Below are 13,439 nucleotides of genomic sequence, written 5' to 3'. Positions count from 1 at the left end.
GGCAAGTCAAACATCTAGTCACAAATTTAGCCACTTCGTTCTTCATCCTTGGCCACCAGTAGACCTTTTTCAAGTCCTTATACAACTTGTCACCCCCTGGGTGCACAGAATATGGCGTATTATGCCCTTCTTTCATCAATCTTTCTTTCAGTTCTCCACACTTTTGAGGCACGCACCACATGCCTTTGTACCTCAAACTTCCATCATCATGGATTCGGAATTCTAACTCCTTACCTTGCGAAATCTTTTCCTTGATTCGCTCCAACTTTATATCACCAGCTTGATTCTCTCTAATCTCATCAAATATTGACGGTTGGATGGTTAAGGCATTCATTATTCCCACAAGGCTTTCACCACTTACTATTTCTAGGTTCAAACGCTGCATGTCCTTACACAGCTCGTTAGCAACTACTAACGCATTAACACTATGACTTGATTTCCTACTCAAGGCATCCGCAACTACATTAGCTTTTCCCTCATGGTACTGGATATCCAAATCATAGTCCTTAATTAACTCCAACCACCTTCGTTGGCGCATATTCAAATCCTTCTGTGTGAAGATGTACTTCAAACTCTTGTGGTCCGTAAATATCCTACACTTCACACCAAACAGATATTGTCTCCATATCTTCAATGCGAATACTATAGCCGCCAGCTCTAAATCATGGGTAGGGTAATTGGATTCATATGGCTTCAATTGCCTTGACGCATACGCAATAACTTTCCCGTTTTGCATCAATACACACCCTAAACCATTCTTAGAGGCATCACTATACACATCGTATGCACCACTCTCATCTGGTAAGGTTAACACTGGCGCGGTTGTCAATCGCGTCTTTAAGGCTTGGAATGCTTCCTCACACTGGTCACTCCATTCAAACTTGGTTTCCTTCTTCATCAAGGTAGTCATGGGCTTGGCTATCCTAGAGAAGTCTTGAACAAATCGTCAATAGTAGCCCGCTAATCCCAAAAAACTACGAATGTCAGTCACACTCTTGGGTGTAGGCCATTCACTAACAGCTTTGATCTTAGCAGGGTCAACTGCCACTCCTTCTTTTGAAACAAAATGTCCTAAAAATGCAACTCTTTCCAACCAAAACTCACACCTTGAGAACTTGGCATACAACTGGTTCTCTCTCAAGGTACTCAACACCGATCTCAAGTGTTCCGCGTGATCTTCTTCACTCTTTGAATACACTAGGATGTCATCTATGAAAACCACTACAAACTTGTCCAAATAGGCATGGAATACACGGTTCATTAAGTCCATAAATATTGCAGGGGCATTGGATAACCCAAAAGGCATAACAGTGAACTCATAATGTCCGTATCTAGTTCTGAATACAGTCTTTGGTATGTCATGGTCAGTGATTCTCAATTGATGATAACCCGAACTGTAATACCTCGTATTTTTATAATATTTATAAATATATTTTATTATATTTATAAAGCATTTTACGATTTATTAGCATTTAAATTATATTTAAATATATTTAATGTATTTTAATTAATTAGAATATTTATTATTTTAATTAATTACGAAACGAATTTAATTCTTGAGTCGGGAAATTAAATGAGTTGCAAATGATTTTTAAAGCTTCGGGTTTTGAATAAAAAGTGCAATTCATTTTATTAAACGAGCCCAATCAAAAGTATTTAATTCAAGTCCTAAGCTAGCCCAATTCATTTAATTCCTAAGCCCAACCTAAATATCCTAAGCCTAGCCCATCAAGGGATTAGGGAGCCTATAAATAGGACTCCCCATCATTAAATAAACCCCTAAAATTTCATAAAGCCCCTTTTTGATTTCTTGCCCAACACTCCTCTCCTCTCTTTGCTCGGCACACCGCACGCACGCACACAGCCCCGTGCTCGTGCTGCTGTGCTCTCGTGCTGCTCGGCCTCACGCCCAGCGCTGCACTCTCTCGCTCGTGCCCTCGCGCGCAGCGCCCACACCTCCCTCACTCTCTCGCTCGTGCCCTCGCGCGCAGCGCCCACACCTCCCTCGCTCTCTCGCTCGTGCCCGCGCGCACAGCGCCCAGCCACACGCTCACCTTCTCTCGCTCTCTCCTCGCGCACAGCGCGCGCCCCTGCTGCCCTCGCCCTCGCGCACAGCGCGCGCCCCTGCTGCCCTCGCCCTCGCCCACAGCGCGCCCACAGCGCGCCCCTGCTGCCCTCGTCCTCGCGCACAGCGCGCCCCGTGCCTCGTCCCTTCGCTGCTGCGCGCACACACACGATTGTGTGTGTGTGTGGGTTGTTGTTCGTGTTCGTTTTCCAATCTCTTTTCGCCCAATCACCCTAATTCGTGATTGTTCCGTGCTATAGGCCGGATTGGTATAATTCTCTTCTTCCTTACCTATTCTATTTAAATTCTGTATTTTAAATTATTATATTAATATTGTTTTGAGTAATTAAAATGCTGGGAACCGGTTATGAATACCGTGGTTTGAGGATTTGTGTGTTGTGATTCGTTAGGTTTGTTTTAATTATTAAAGAATGAATTTTCAGATTTGTTTATTTAATAAAGCATGGATTTTTATGATATTAAACTAGTGTTATTGGGATTTTCAAGTTAGGGTTTTAACCTAGACCTAATGAGTCGATTGATTAGCATAATTAGGTGATGATTTTAATTATGATAATCAATTATATTTTCAGATTTGAATAAAGGTTTAAAGTGTTGATTTTTATTGATTTTAAAGGCGGAAAAAATATGTTTTTGTACTAGGGATTGATTTTGCAAATTGAGACGACTTTATTAATGAAAAACGATTGAATTCTAAAGTCTAAAGGAAGTTTTAAATTTTATAAAGTTGCTGGAAATTTAATGAACACGGAAATAATTTAAGTTTCATTATTTTGATGATAGGAGGTGATTTCTAGTTGAGTGCTCGTTATTGCAAAGTGACCCCTACGCTTAGCTATTCAAGGTACGTACAAGTCTAGGGCGACCACACCTTTTTGTCAATGACATTATATGATTGTTGATGATGTGAATTACATTATGTGAAATCATGTTTATTTTGGTGAACGAGCATTGTTGTGTGATGTTGGATTTATTGAATTAATTGTTGAACAAGCATGTTGGAATTATTATGAGTATGGATTTCATTGTCAATCATGTTGTTCAATATTTATGCATGTATGGTTCAATTCACATGCAAGGGGTGGATTAATTATTTGTATGCTATTGTACGGGATGTCTAGCATACTTTGAGCCATTTAATTGTACCTCGTTGTACTACTTATTTTACCACATGTGAAGGGTTAGCTCACGTAAGCCACCGCACATGTAGGGTTCAGTTGGGAATATTATGTATGAAATGAATTAGGATTTGTCGTGCAAGGGCACAACCCACATGTTAATATGCATGATGTGGAGTCTCACTTTGGTGAGGAGGAACATGGTAGTAATATCACAAGTGTCTTGCTTGGTTGATCACAAGTCCTAAGGCATTAAAATAAGATTGTTTTGGTTGTTGTTTATTAATTGTATGTGTGCATGTTGCCGAGTCTTGAGTTCGCCTTTATTAAAATATTAATAAACGTAAAGTGCAACCGGAACAAGCTTCAAAACTCTTGGAACGTATATACCTTGAGTATGAACAATGGGGGGAGTCTTGCCGGAAAGCTCGTACTCCTACTAATGATACAAGACGTTGTTTAATTTATATTATGCGCAGGAATTCCGTCGGTATGGCCCGACACTCGGTATGGCCCGATTTTATTATTATTATTATATTTGGTGTTTGGTTGGCTCCCATCACCTTTGTCCCTTTGTGGATTATTCTTTTGGCCCGTTCGAAGCTTATTCTAATTAAATTGTGAGTCAAGAGTCGAGTCAAGAGTCGAGTCTTGTATCTCATGATTGTTTGATTTGTTATTATATGGCTTTTGCATGTCGATTAGTATTTAGTGAGTGATGCATGCTTTAGTTTCATTACGCTATGCTTGTAAGTACTCAGCTTTTGCTGACTACGTGCTTTGTGTGTTTCCGGTCATGGCCTTTGCCTTAATGACCCTATGATGATCCATCATTTGAACTTGCATTGTTGGGGAGTAGAATAATATAGCAGGTTGGTAGATCAAGTACGATCGAAATCATGTGGCTTGGGATGATTGAGAGAGTTGCATGTTTTCGTCTTTTGAAACTATTCCTTTAATATTTTAATTATGTTTGAAATGTTTGAATTATTTATATTTTGGGTTTTGGGCCATTATGGTTCCAAATTGTAGGAGGCCTCGATATTTTATTAATTATGGTTTTTAAAAGTTAGTTGACATTTAATTCCGCTGCGTAATTCTGGTAATAACCTTAGCCGTTATCACGGTGGCGGTAATTCTTTAGTAATTCCTTTATTTTAAGTTGGAAAATGATTTTATAAAAGCAAGGAATTATTAGGGTGTTACACGAACGCAAATCGATCTTTGAAAAGATTCCTGGTCCTTTTAGTTGGTCAAATAGGTCTTCTATCCTAGGTAATGGATATTTGTTCTTGATTGTGACCTTATTGAGCTTCCTGTAGTCTATACAGAGCCTCATGCTTCCGTCTTTTTTCTTCACAAACAACACTGGTGCTCCCCAAGGCGATGCGCTTGGCCTAATATAACCTTTCTCCAATAGATCCTCTAGTTGGATTTTTAATTCATTCATTTATGCTGGAGCCATTCGATAAGGTGCTTTTGAAATAGGGGAAGTTCCAGGCACTAAATCTATGGTAAAGTCAATAGGTCGATTGGGAGGCATCCCCGGGATCTCTTCTGGAAATACATCAAGGAATTCATTGACTACTGCAATATCCTCAGGCTGATCCTTTATCACATGCTCTAAGTTCCTCACATTACATAAGAAGGCTGGGTTCCCTTTACTGACTAGCTTCACGAGTTCCATTGCCGTGATGATTCCTATGTTCTTAGGTTTACCAAAACGACGATATGACACTACTTTGCCTAGGCTAGACCTCAAGTGAACCGTCTGCTTCTCACAATCTATTTTGGCTTTGAACTTGGCCAACCAATCCATTCCTAGAATTACGTCTAGCTCTCCTAGCTCGAATTCGATTAGGTTAGATAAGAACACGGTCTTGGCTATGGTCATAGGCACATCTCTATGGATTTTGGTACACTTCACTATACTACCAGTAGGTATGACTATAGGTACTTCAATTGATTCAGGCTCTTTCAACCCTAATTTCCCCAAAGCATCTACTGATATAAAAGAATAAGTCGCACCAGAATCGAATAGAACTTTAACTGAAACGGAATTAATAGAAAAAGTACCCGCTATGACGTCAGAGGAAGTCTCCGCTTCTTGCCCAGATATCACATTCAACTTTCCTTGGGCAACTCCTTTGTTATAGCCACCTCCATTGGTGTTCCCATTGTTGTTTCGATTCCCATTCTGCTGTTGGTTCCCTCCAGGCTTTCCATGGTTCTGGTGATTGCCATTGCTATTGCCATTGTTACCACTTTGGTAGTTCCTTTGATTTCCACCTCCATTTCCCCCATTCCGGTTCTGATTATTCCGGTTATTGCCTTGGTGGTTACCTTGATTAGGCTTTCCATTCTTAGAATAGCATTCATACTCCCTATGGCCTAACTTCTGACAGAATCTACAAGTCACCAAATTCCCATCACAATCTTTTCCAGGGTGATTCATGTTACAACGCCTACATTCGTAGGTTCGTACTCCATTCCTTCCAAACTGATTTCCACCACCTTGGTTGTTGAGATTACCACCATTGTTAGTCCTAAACTGGAAATTCCCATTTCCTTTGTGCTTCTTAAAATTCCCCTGATTGATTCGAGCTTCCACCATCCTTTCTCTTTTCAGCACTACCATTCTTCCTTTGCTGTAGCCCATACAGGTGAGCAGCTTTTCCGTACAGGGTGTCTAATGAGGTAAAGGTCTCTCCAGACAACAACAGCTGTAAGTCCATGGTCAAACCATTCTCAAATCTTTGAGCCCTGAACTCTTCCGTTGCCACCACTTCAGGTGCAAACCTAGACAGCTCTATAAACTTAGAATAGTATTCCGTCACAGAAAGACCTCCCATTTTGAGTTCAATGAACTCCTGCGCCTTTTGCTTCTTCAGGTAGGGTGGGTAAAACTTCTTCCTTAGTGCAGTTTTGAATGCTTCCCATCCAAAGCTAGGTGTGGCTCTAAGGGTATTTCACATCGTTGCCACCATAAATCAGCTTCACCTCTCAGGTAGTACACAACACTATTCACCCTAAGGTTTTCGGGGCGATTCACAGCTACAATGAGTTTATCAAACTCTCTCAACCAGTTCTCCAACACACTTGGTTCAATCTCTCCGCTATGGAGTGGAGGCTTGCTTTGAGCTATTTTCTTAAACATTTCCCCAGCCGGGTCATGCATTGGGTTTGCTCTGGTTTGAGCTAGGTCACGAACTACCTCAGCTAGTTGTTTAACCACTTCAGAAATATCTTGGCTAGCCATATCCCTTCTCCTGAATAAATAAAAAGGCTAACTTTAATATTGGTTGGACATGACATCACTAAGGCACTGGTTCGTCAACGAACCTACTCACAACAAGAACACATTTAAGCGCAACCTAGGGGGAAGAGTTGGCGCCACCTTCGGGCCTTCTCACCCCACTATTCGATGCAAGTAAATTTAGATGGTTGCTACTAAACCACCTTGCACATAAAATTTCATTGAAGAAATAACAAATAATCCCTTTGCGATACCCACAAGACTTAGGATTGAGAATTAAACTTAAAGGATAACGAAAAAGGAAATTCTATTCTTTATTAAAACTCCAATGAATAAGTCTTACATCCACTAATGCCATAACATTTATTGTCCAACTATAATAAACTAAAACCATAAATAGTAGTTTTGCCACTTTATTAATCAACGAAAAATAAAACTAAGGATTACATTTCTCTAGAGACTAACGTCATCACGACGATCATTTCTTTCCTTGTATTGCTTTGGAGTAAAGTCTTGATCATTAGGATCATCCAAGTCTTCTTCCGGATCCGAGTCTTCATCCATAGCCTCATCATTTTGTTGTGGCTCACTATCAACCACATTATTCTCTTCAAGCTCATCTTCAGATCCACTGGATATCTCAATGGTTGGTTCAGGAACTATAGGGTTAGGATTGTCAATCTCTACCACATCATCATCACTATCCTCCTCAACATCACTAGCTTGCTCATCATGGATCATGCCATCCTCACCATCACCTTCTATTCCTCCATAGCCCATACCAAAACCCGCAGAATACTTTCCATCCTCATAGCTATTTTCCGCAACCTCTAGGATAGTAGCAAGAACCTCAGAATCATACTTCCACCTACCATCACTAGTCCCATATTTGTACCAATTAGGGGTACCATCACCATAATGCATGTCACTGAACCTATTCTTGAGGTTTATGTAAGGGTTCTTATGGGGTAAACAATGTATAATCATACTAGCCATCATATCTTTGTGCCTAAGGTGGGGCATATTCTTGGTCGAAGCCAAATAGTCACAAGCAAACATGATCTTTTGAACATACGTGCGAGGAGTCTCATTATCCATCTTCTCTAAGTATCCTAGACTGGTGAACTTAGAAGGTAGCATCATTAATTCCTGAAAATTCACAACTCAAACGTCTTACTAACGCGTTTCCATAGAAATTCCAACCCCAAAAGGATACAATAAATAGTTCGTGGAGCCATACAATTTCAATGCACAAATATATGCTCAACATGAAATATGATGCAATTAATCACATGAAGCAAGATAAAACATGGTTAGAACATATACATGGCACTTAATAATCACAGTGTCACATAATATGCATTCTTAGACTAATATGCCCTTCTAAGTCTACCCATTTCTCACTTGAAAATAATATTAATTTTCGAAATTAATTAAGAAATAACTCCTAACTTTGTTGAAATTATTTAAATTAAAATCGAAAATTAATAAGAATTATTGATTAATTAAATGAATAAATAAATAAATTTCGGATAATAAAAAAAAAAAAATCCGAAAAATTAAAATATAAATTCGAGAAAAAAGTATTCGAATAACAATAAATAAATAAATAATTAAATAAAATAAATAATTCGGATATTTTAAGAAAATCCGAAAATTATAAGATTTTTTTTTTTTTCGAATTTAGTTCAAAATTTTCGAGTGAAATAAAAAAATAAATAAGAAAAATATTTCGGAAATTTTAATTAAATTAAATAATAACCCTACTTTTCAACTCATTTCAAATGACCCAAAATAATTGATATTTGACCTTTAAAATATTGAGTACTCAAAATAATACGTTTTGGCTTTAGGAAAATAATTTTCGAAAATCCTAAAGTTCCGCAATTGTAGTTTAAGGATTTACCACTTTGCACTATTAATTAATGCAAAGCAGCTCTCAAACTAGAGCTCTGCAAATACCACTTTCCAAACTAAGATCTGATACCACTTTGTCACAACCTAATAATTCCTTGCTTTTATAAAACCATTTTCGAACTTAAAATAAAGGAATTACAAAAGTATTACCGCCACCGTGATAACGGTTAAGGCTATTACCAGAATTACGCAGCGGAATTTAATGTTAAATAACTTTCAAACCATTATAAATAATATTTATTGAGGCCTCCTACAAGTTGGAACCATAACGGCCCAAAACCAAAGTATTAAAAATCCATAAACTCCAAAACATAATTAAAGTATAATTTGAAATAGTTTCAAAGCACAAAAGAATGCAACTCTCTCAACCATCCCAAGCTACATGATTTCGATCGTACTTTGCTCTACCAACCTGCTAAATTAATCTACTCCCCAACAATGCAAGTGCAAATAGTGGATCATCATAGGGTCTTTAAGGCGAAGGCCATGACCAAAAGACACAAAGCACGTAGTCAGCAAAATTTGAGTACTTACAAGGCTAGAGTGAAATAAAACTATAGACATGCATCACTCGCTAAAGTACTAATCAACATGCAAAAGCCATTTAATAAATAACAAACGAATCATGAATACAAGACTCGACTCTTGACTCGACTCTTGACTCACAATTTAATTAGAATAAGTTTCGAACGGGCCAAAAGAATATTCCATAAAGGAAGGGTGTTGGGAGCCCACCAAACACCAAATATTAAATAATAATATCGGACCATACCGAGTGTCGGGCCATACCGACGGAATTCCAGCGCATAATTTAAATGAAACAACGTCTTGTATCATTAGTAGGAGATCAAGCTTTCCGGCAAGTCTCCCCCCATTGTTCATACTCAAGGTATATACGTTCCAAGAGTTTTGAAGCTTGTTCTGGTTGCACTTTACGTTTATTAATATTTTATTAAGGCGAACTCGAGACTCAAACAAACATACATTTAATAAACAACAACCAAAACAGTCTCATTTTAATCCTTTAGGACTTGTGATCAATAAATCCAGACGTAGTGAAATTACTACCAAGTTCCTTCTCACAAAAAGGTGAGATTCCACATCATGCCTATTAACATGAGGGTTGTGCCCTTGCACGACAAATCCTAATTCATTTCATACAAAATATTCCCAACCGAACCCTACATGTGCGGTGGCTTACGTGAGAGAACCCTTCACATGTGGTAAAATAAATAGTGCAACGAGGCACGAATAATTGGCTCAAAAGTATGCTAGACATCCCGTACAATAGCATACAAATAAATAATCCATCCCTTGCATGTGAAACAAACCATACATGCATAAATATTGAACAACATGATTGACAATGAAATCCATACTCACAATAGTCCCAACATGCTTGTTCAACCAACGAATCAATAATTCCAATAATAAATATCCACATGATCGCTCACCAAACCAAATATGAATTCACCAAGTTCACATAATATAATTCACATCAATAACAATCATGTAATGTCCCTTGACAAATAATGTGGTCGCCCTAGACTTGTACGTACCTGGAATACCTAAGTACGGTGACCACTGTACGAATCACAACTTACTAGAAATCAACTCCTATAAACACAATGGAGAAACTTAATTATTATTCATGCTTACTAAATTTCCAGCAACTTTGTTTAGTTTTAAAACACTTGAATTAATTAGAACTTAAGCGTTCATAAATAAAATAATAGTCTCAATCAATCGTTTAAAACCCTAGCATGAAATTAATTTATTTTCATGCATAAAACCATTAAAATCGACGTTTTAAGTCTTTATAATATTCTGAAAAATATAATTGATTATCATAATTAAATTCATCATCTAATTATGCTAATCAATCACCCATAAGGCTTAGATTAAAACTCTAATCATAGTTTGTAATTAAACCATTAAAACTAATAAAAATTGAAGCTTTAATATATATTTCAAATCTGAAAATTATAATATTTCAATCCAAAACATTCTTCAATAATTCAAACATACAAATCCTCAAAATTCGGTGTTCATAACCGATCCCAGCATTTATTTAAACAAAACCAATAATATTAATATAATTTAAAATACGGAATTGAAATAGAATAGGTAAGGAAGAAGAGAATTATACCAATCCGGCCTATAGCACGGTACAATCACGAATTGAATGTGATTGGGCGAAAAAAGAATTAACGGAACACAAACAAACACACAACACACACGAAGGGTGTGTTGCGTGTGCGGACAACGAACAAGCAAGCAACATGGGTGGTGAGGGCTCGGCGCAGCAGGCACGAGAGGAAGGAGAGAGGCAAGTGTGCGAGTGTGTGTGGGCGAGGGCACCACAACACAGCAACAACACACGGCAACAACAACAACCACAACACGCAAGGTGTGGCTGTACGGGTAGGTTGCAACGACGAGGGCGAGAGAGGGAGTGTGAGGGACAAAGCACGAGCAACGCAGCAAGGCAGTGCTAGGGATGGTGCTCGAAGGCACGGGGTGCAGCAACGAGCAGCAGGGCTCGTGCTGAGTGCTCGGGTGAGGGGCGACGGGCAAGGAGAGAAAGACAAAAGTGAAATACTGCAGCAGTAATTTAGAATGCTCATAACTTTTAATCTATAACTCGGAATCGATCGATTCTTGGACCAAAGTTCAAGAACTTTTCGAGATCTACAACTTTGAAGAAGAAAACATTTTCTGAAAACTAACGGAAATGGGTGAGAAACGGCCAAACATAAGTTCGACGAAAGAAAGAGGAGTTTAGGTTAGGGTTTTACTTTTAGGATTAATGAATAATAGGGAGCGATTTTGAGGGTGAACACCTATATTTATAGGCTTAGGAAACTCAAAGATGGGTTAGGCTTTAGGATTCCCTTACGGGCTTCATAAAACATAAGGTGGGCTTGCTTTAATTTGTTTAGACTTGAACTTGAAATTGAATTGGGCTAGATTCATTTAAAATCGTTTTACTTTTGAAATCCAATTAATTTCCCAACTTGAAATAATAAATTCGTTTTGTAATTAATTAAAATAATAAATATTCTAATTAATTAAAAATGCATTTAAATAATATTTAAATGCGAAATAAATTCTAAAAATCATAAAATGCTTTATAAATATAATAAAATATATTTATAAATACAGAAAAATACGAGGTATTACATACTTCATGAGCATAAGATGAGTGACGACCACTGCCTTGGCCTGATTCAAAGTTGGACGACCCATTATGATATTGTAAGCAGTGAGGTCTTTTACAATTAGAAAGCGGACGTTCAAGTTCTTTCTTTGATGCCGGCCTCCAACTCGTAGGGGCAGAGTGATTATCCCCTGGGGATGAATTACGCCGCCTCCGAATCCAATGATCGGATATTGTATTTTTTCAATAGTCTTTGGATCATGCTCAAGACGGCTTAGACAAGCTGTGCTGATAATGTCTGACGAACTCCCCGTATCTACTAAAATATGCCTTACCTTGAGGTTTGCGACCTTCAATTCAATGACCAAGGGGTCGTCATGTGGAGTGACGATCTTGCCCCTGTCAGATTCACAAATCTCTACTTTAGGGAAATGGTCAATTGGGGCTTTTCCAGACAACATGACCTGTCCCAACCGGCTTGCATAGTCTTTTTGACATCTTATTGTTGGGCCCCCAGCGGCTAGACTTCCTGAGATGACGGCTACAATTTCTGGGTCAGTGTCGTTGTCATCACGTCGGTATGGCGGTGACTTGCTTTTCTTGTAGAACTTTTTACCACTTCCCCCTGTGCTTGTGCTGAGATAGGATTTCAGGAACCCTTTAGCGGCTAGTCCATCGAGAGCCCTTCGTAGGGATTTGCAATCTTTTGTTTCATGTCCCACATCACAATGGAACTTACAGTAAAGCGAGCTGTCCCGGGTTTCCACCGGCGACTTCATGGGGAACGGTCGATCTATCTCATACCTAGCACTGACATCTAGCAATATCGTATACATGTCAGTGTTGTATTCAAACCTTTCTTTGTCATAGGGCCGTCCTCTCTTCTGCCCTTGGGAGCGGTCTGTCTGATATCCTTTCTTTTCAATGGCCCATGTCCCATTCGGACGGCTGGTCTTTTTGTTTGACTTATCCTTGCACTGAGGATGATCTGTGGCCTCCGTTCCCTTAGACTCTTTGGGGACGGAGCAGATTTCAGTGGCATGGATAAAGGACTCGGCCTCATCCAGAGCGTCGTCCATAGTTCTCACACTTTTCTTCACCAAATCGAACTTAAAGGACCCATTCTTAAGTCCCCTAAAGAAATTATCAAACGCCACCCCGTCAGGCAGGTCTGGAATCTGTCCTGATTCCAAATTAAAACGTCGAACATAACTTCACAAAGATTCATCTTTTCCTTGCTGTATTAGACCCAAATGCATGCTCGTCTTTTTCTCTTCTTTATAAGCCATAAATCTTGCTGAAAATAACATCTCCAATTCGACATATGTGTTGATCGTTCCCGCAGGCAACTTCTTGAACCATTTGGAGGCAACCCCTTTCAGAGTGGACGGGAAGTATTTGCACCAGGTTGCATCAGTAGTCCCTTGGACATACATATGATGCCGATAGGCCAAGAGGTGTACATCAGGATCAGACGTGCCATCATAGGCGTCAATAGCAAGTGGTTTTACTTTAGGCTCCTTGGGAGCATTCATGATATCAGCACAGAATGGGGGTGGTGTAATCGAGGATTATGCCGGCTACCCCTTGTTGAATATGGCATATTGGATCCTGCCTTCTATTCTGGGATGTTCTACGCCGCTCGCTGTCCGCGCGGCTGACAAGAGTCCTGGTAAGACGGCACGAAGGGGCAGCAAGGGGTGAATCTTGCATGACAGGAGTGGAACCTGTATGTGACAACTCAGTTTCTTGGGGCCTATCAAGCTGAATGATCGGTACTCTTCGGGACGGTCCAGATTCAGGCCGAGAAGTTGGCAGGATCCGACGCGGAGCTATGGGCTGGAAGGAAGTTCTTGTTCTGTCAAAGCGTCTGTCATGATCGTAATTGCGTGCTTGGTCTTG

The 13,439-nt window shown here is 39.3% G+C and overlaps 1 protein-coding gene across 1 annotated transcript; it reads right to left on the bottom strand.

Moving 5' to 3' along the window:
- Positions 1–9,987: 9,987 nt before the first annotated feature.
- LOC130465442 (uncharacterized) lies at positions 9,988–13,072 on the bottom strand. Its single transcript, XM_056834199.1, has 3 exons — positions 12,787–13,072; positions 11,565–12,720; positions 9,988–9,991 (listed from the first exon to the last, which is right to left on the bottom strand). The coding sequence occupies exons 1-3, from the start codon at positions 13,070–13,072 to the stop codon at positions 9,988–9,990; spliced, it is 1,446 nt and encodes a 481-aa protein (XP_056690177.1).
- Positions 13,073–13,439: the final 367 nt, after the last annotated feature.

This window comes from Spinacia oleracea, chromosome 1 (assembly GCF_020520425.1).
Source record: "Spinacia oleracea cultivar Varoflay chromosome 1, BTI_SOV_V1, whole genome shotgun sequence".
NCBI lineage: Eukaryota > Viridiplantae > Streptophyta > Magnoliopsida > Caryophyllales > Amaranthaceae > Spinacia > Spinacia oleracea.
This window is presented reverse-complemented; position numbering and strand designations above follow the sequence as displayed.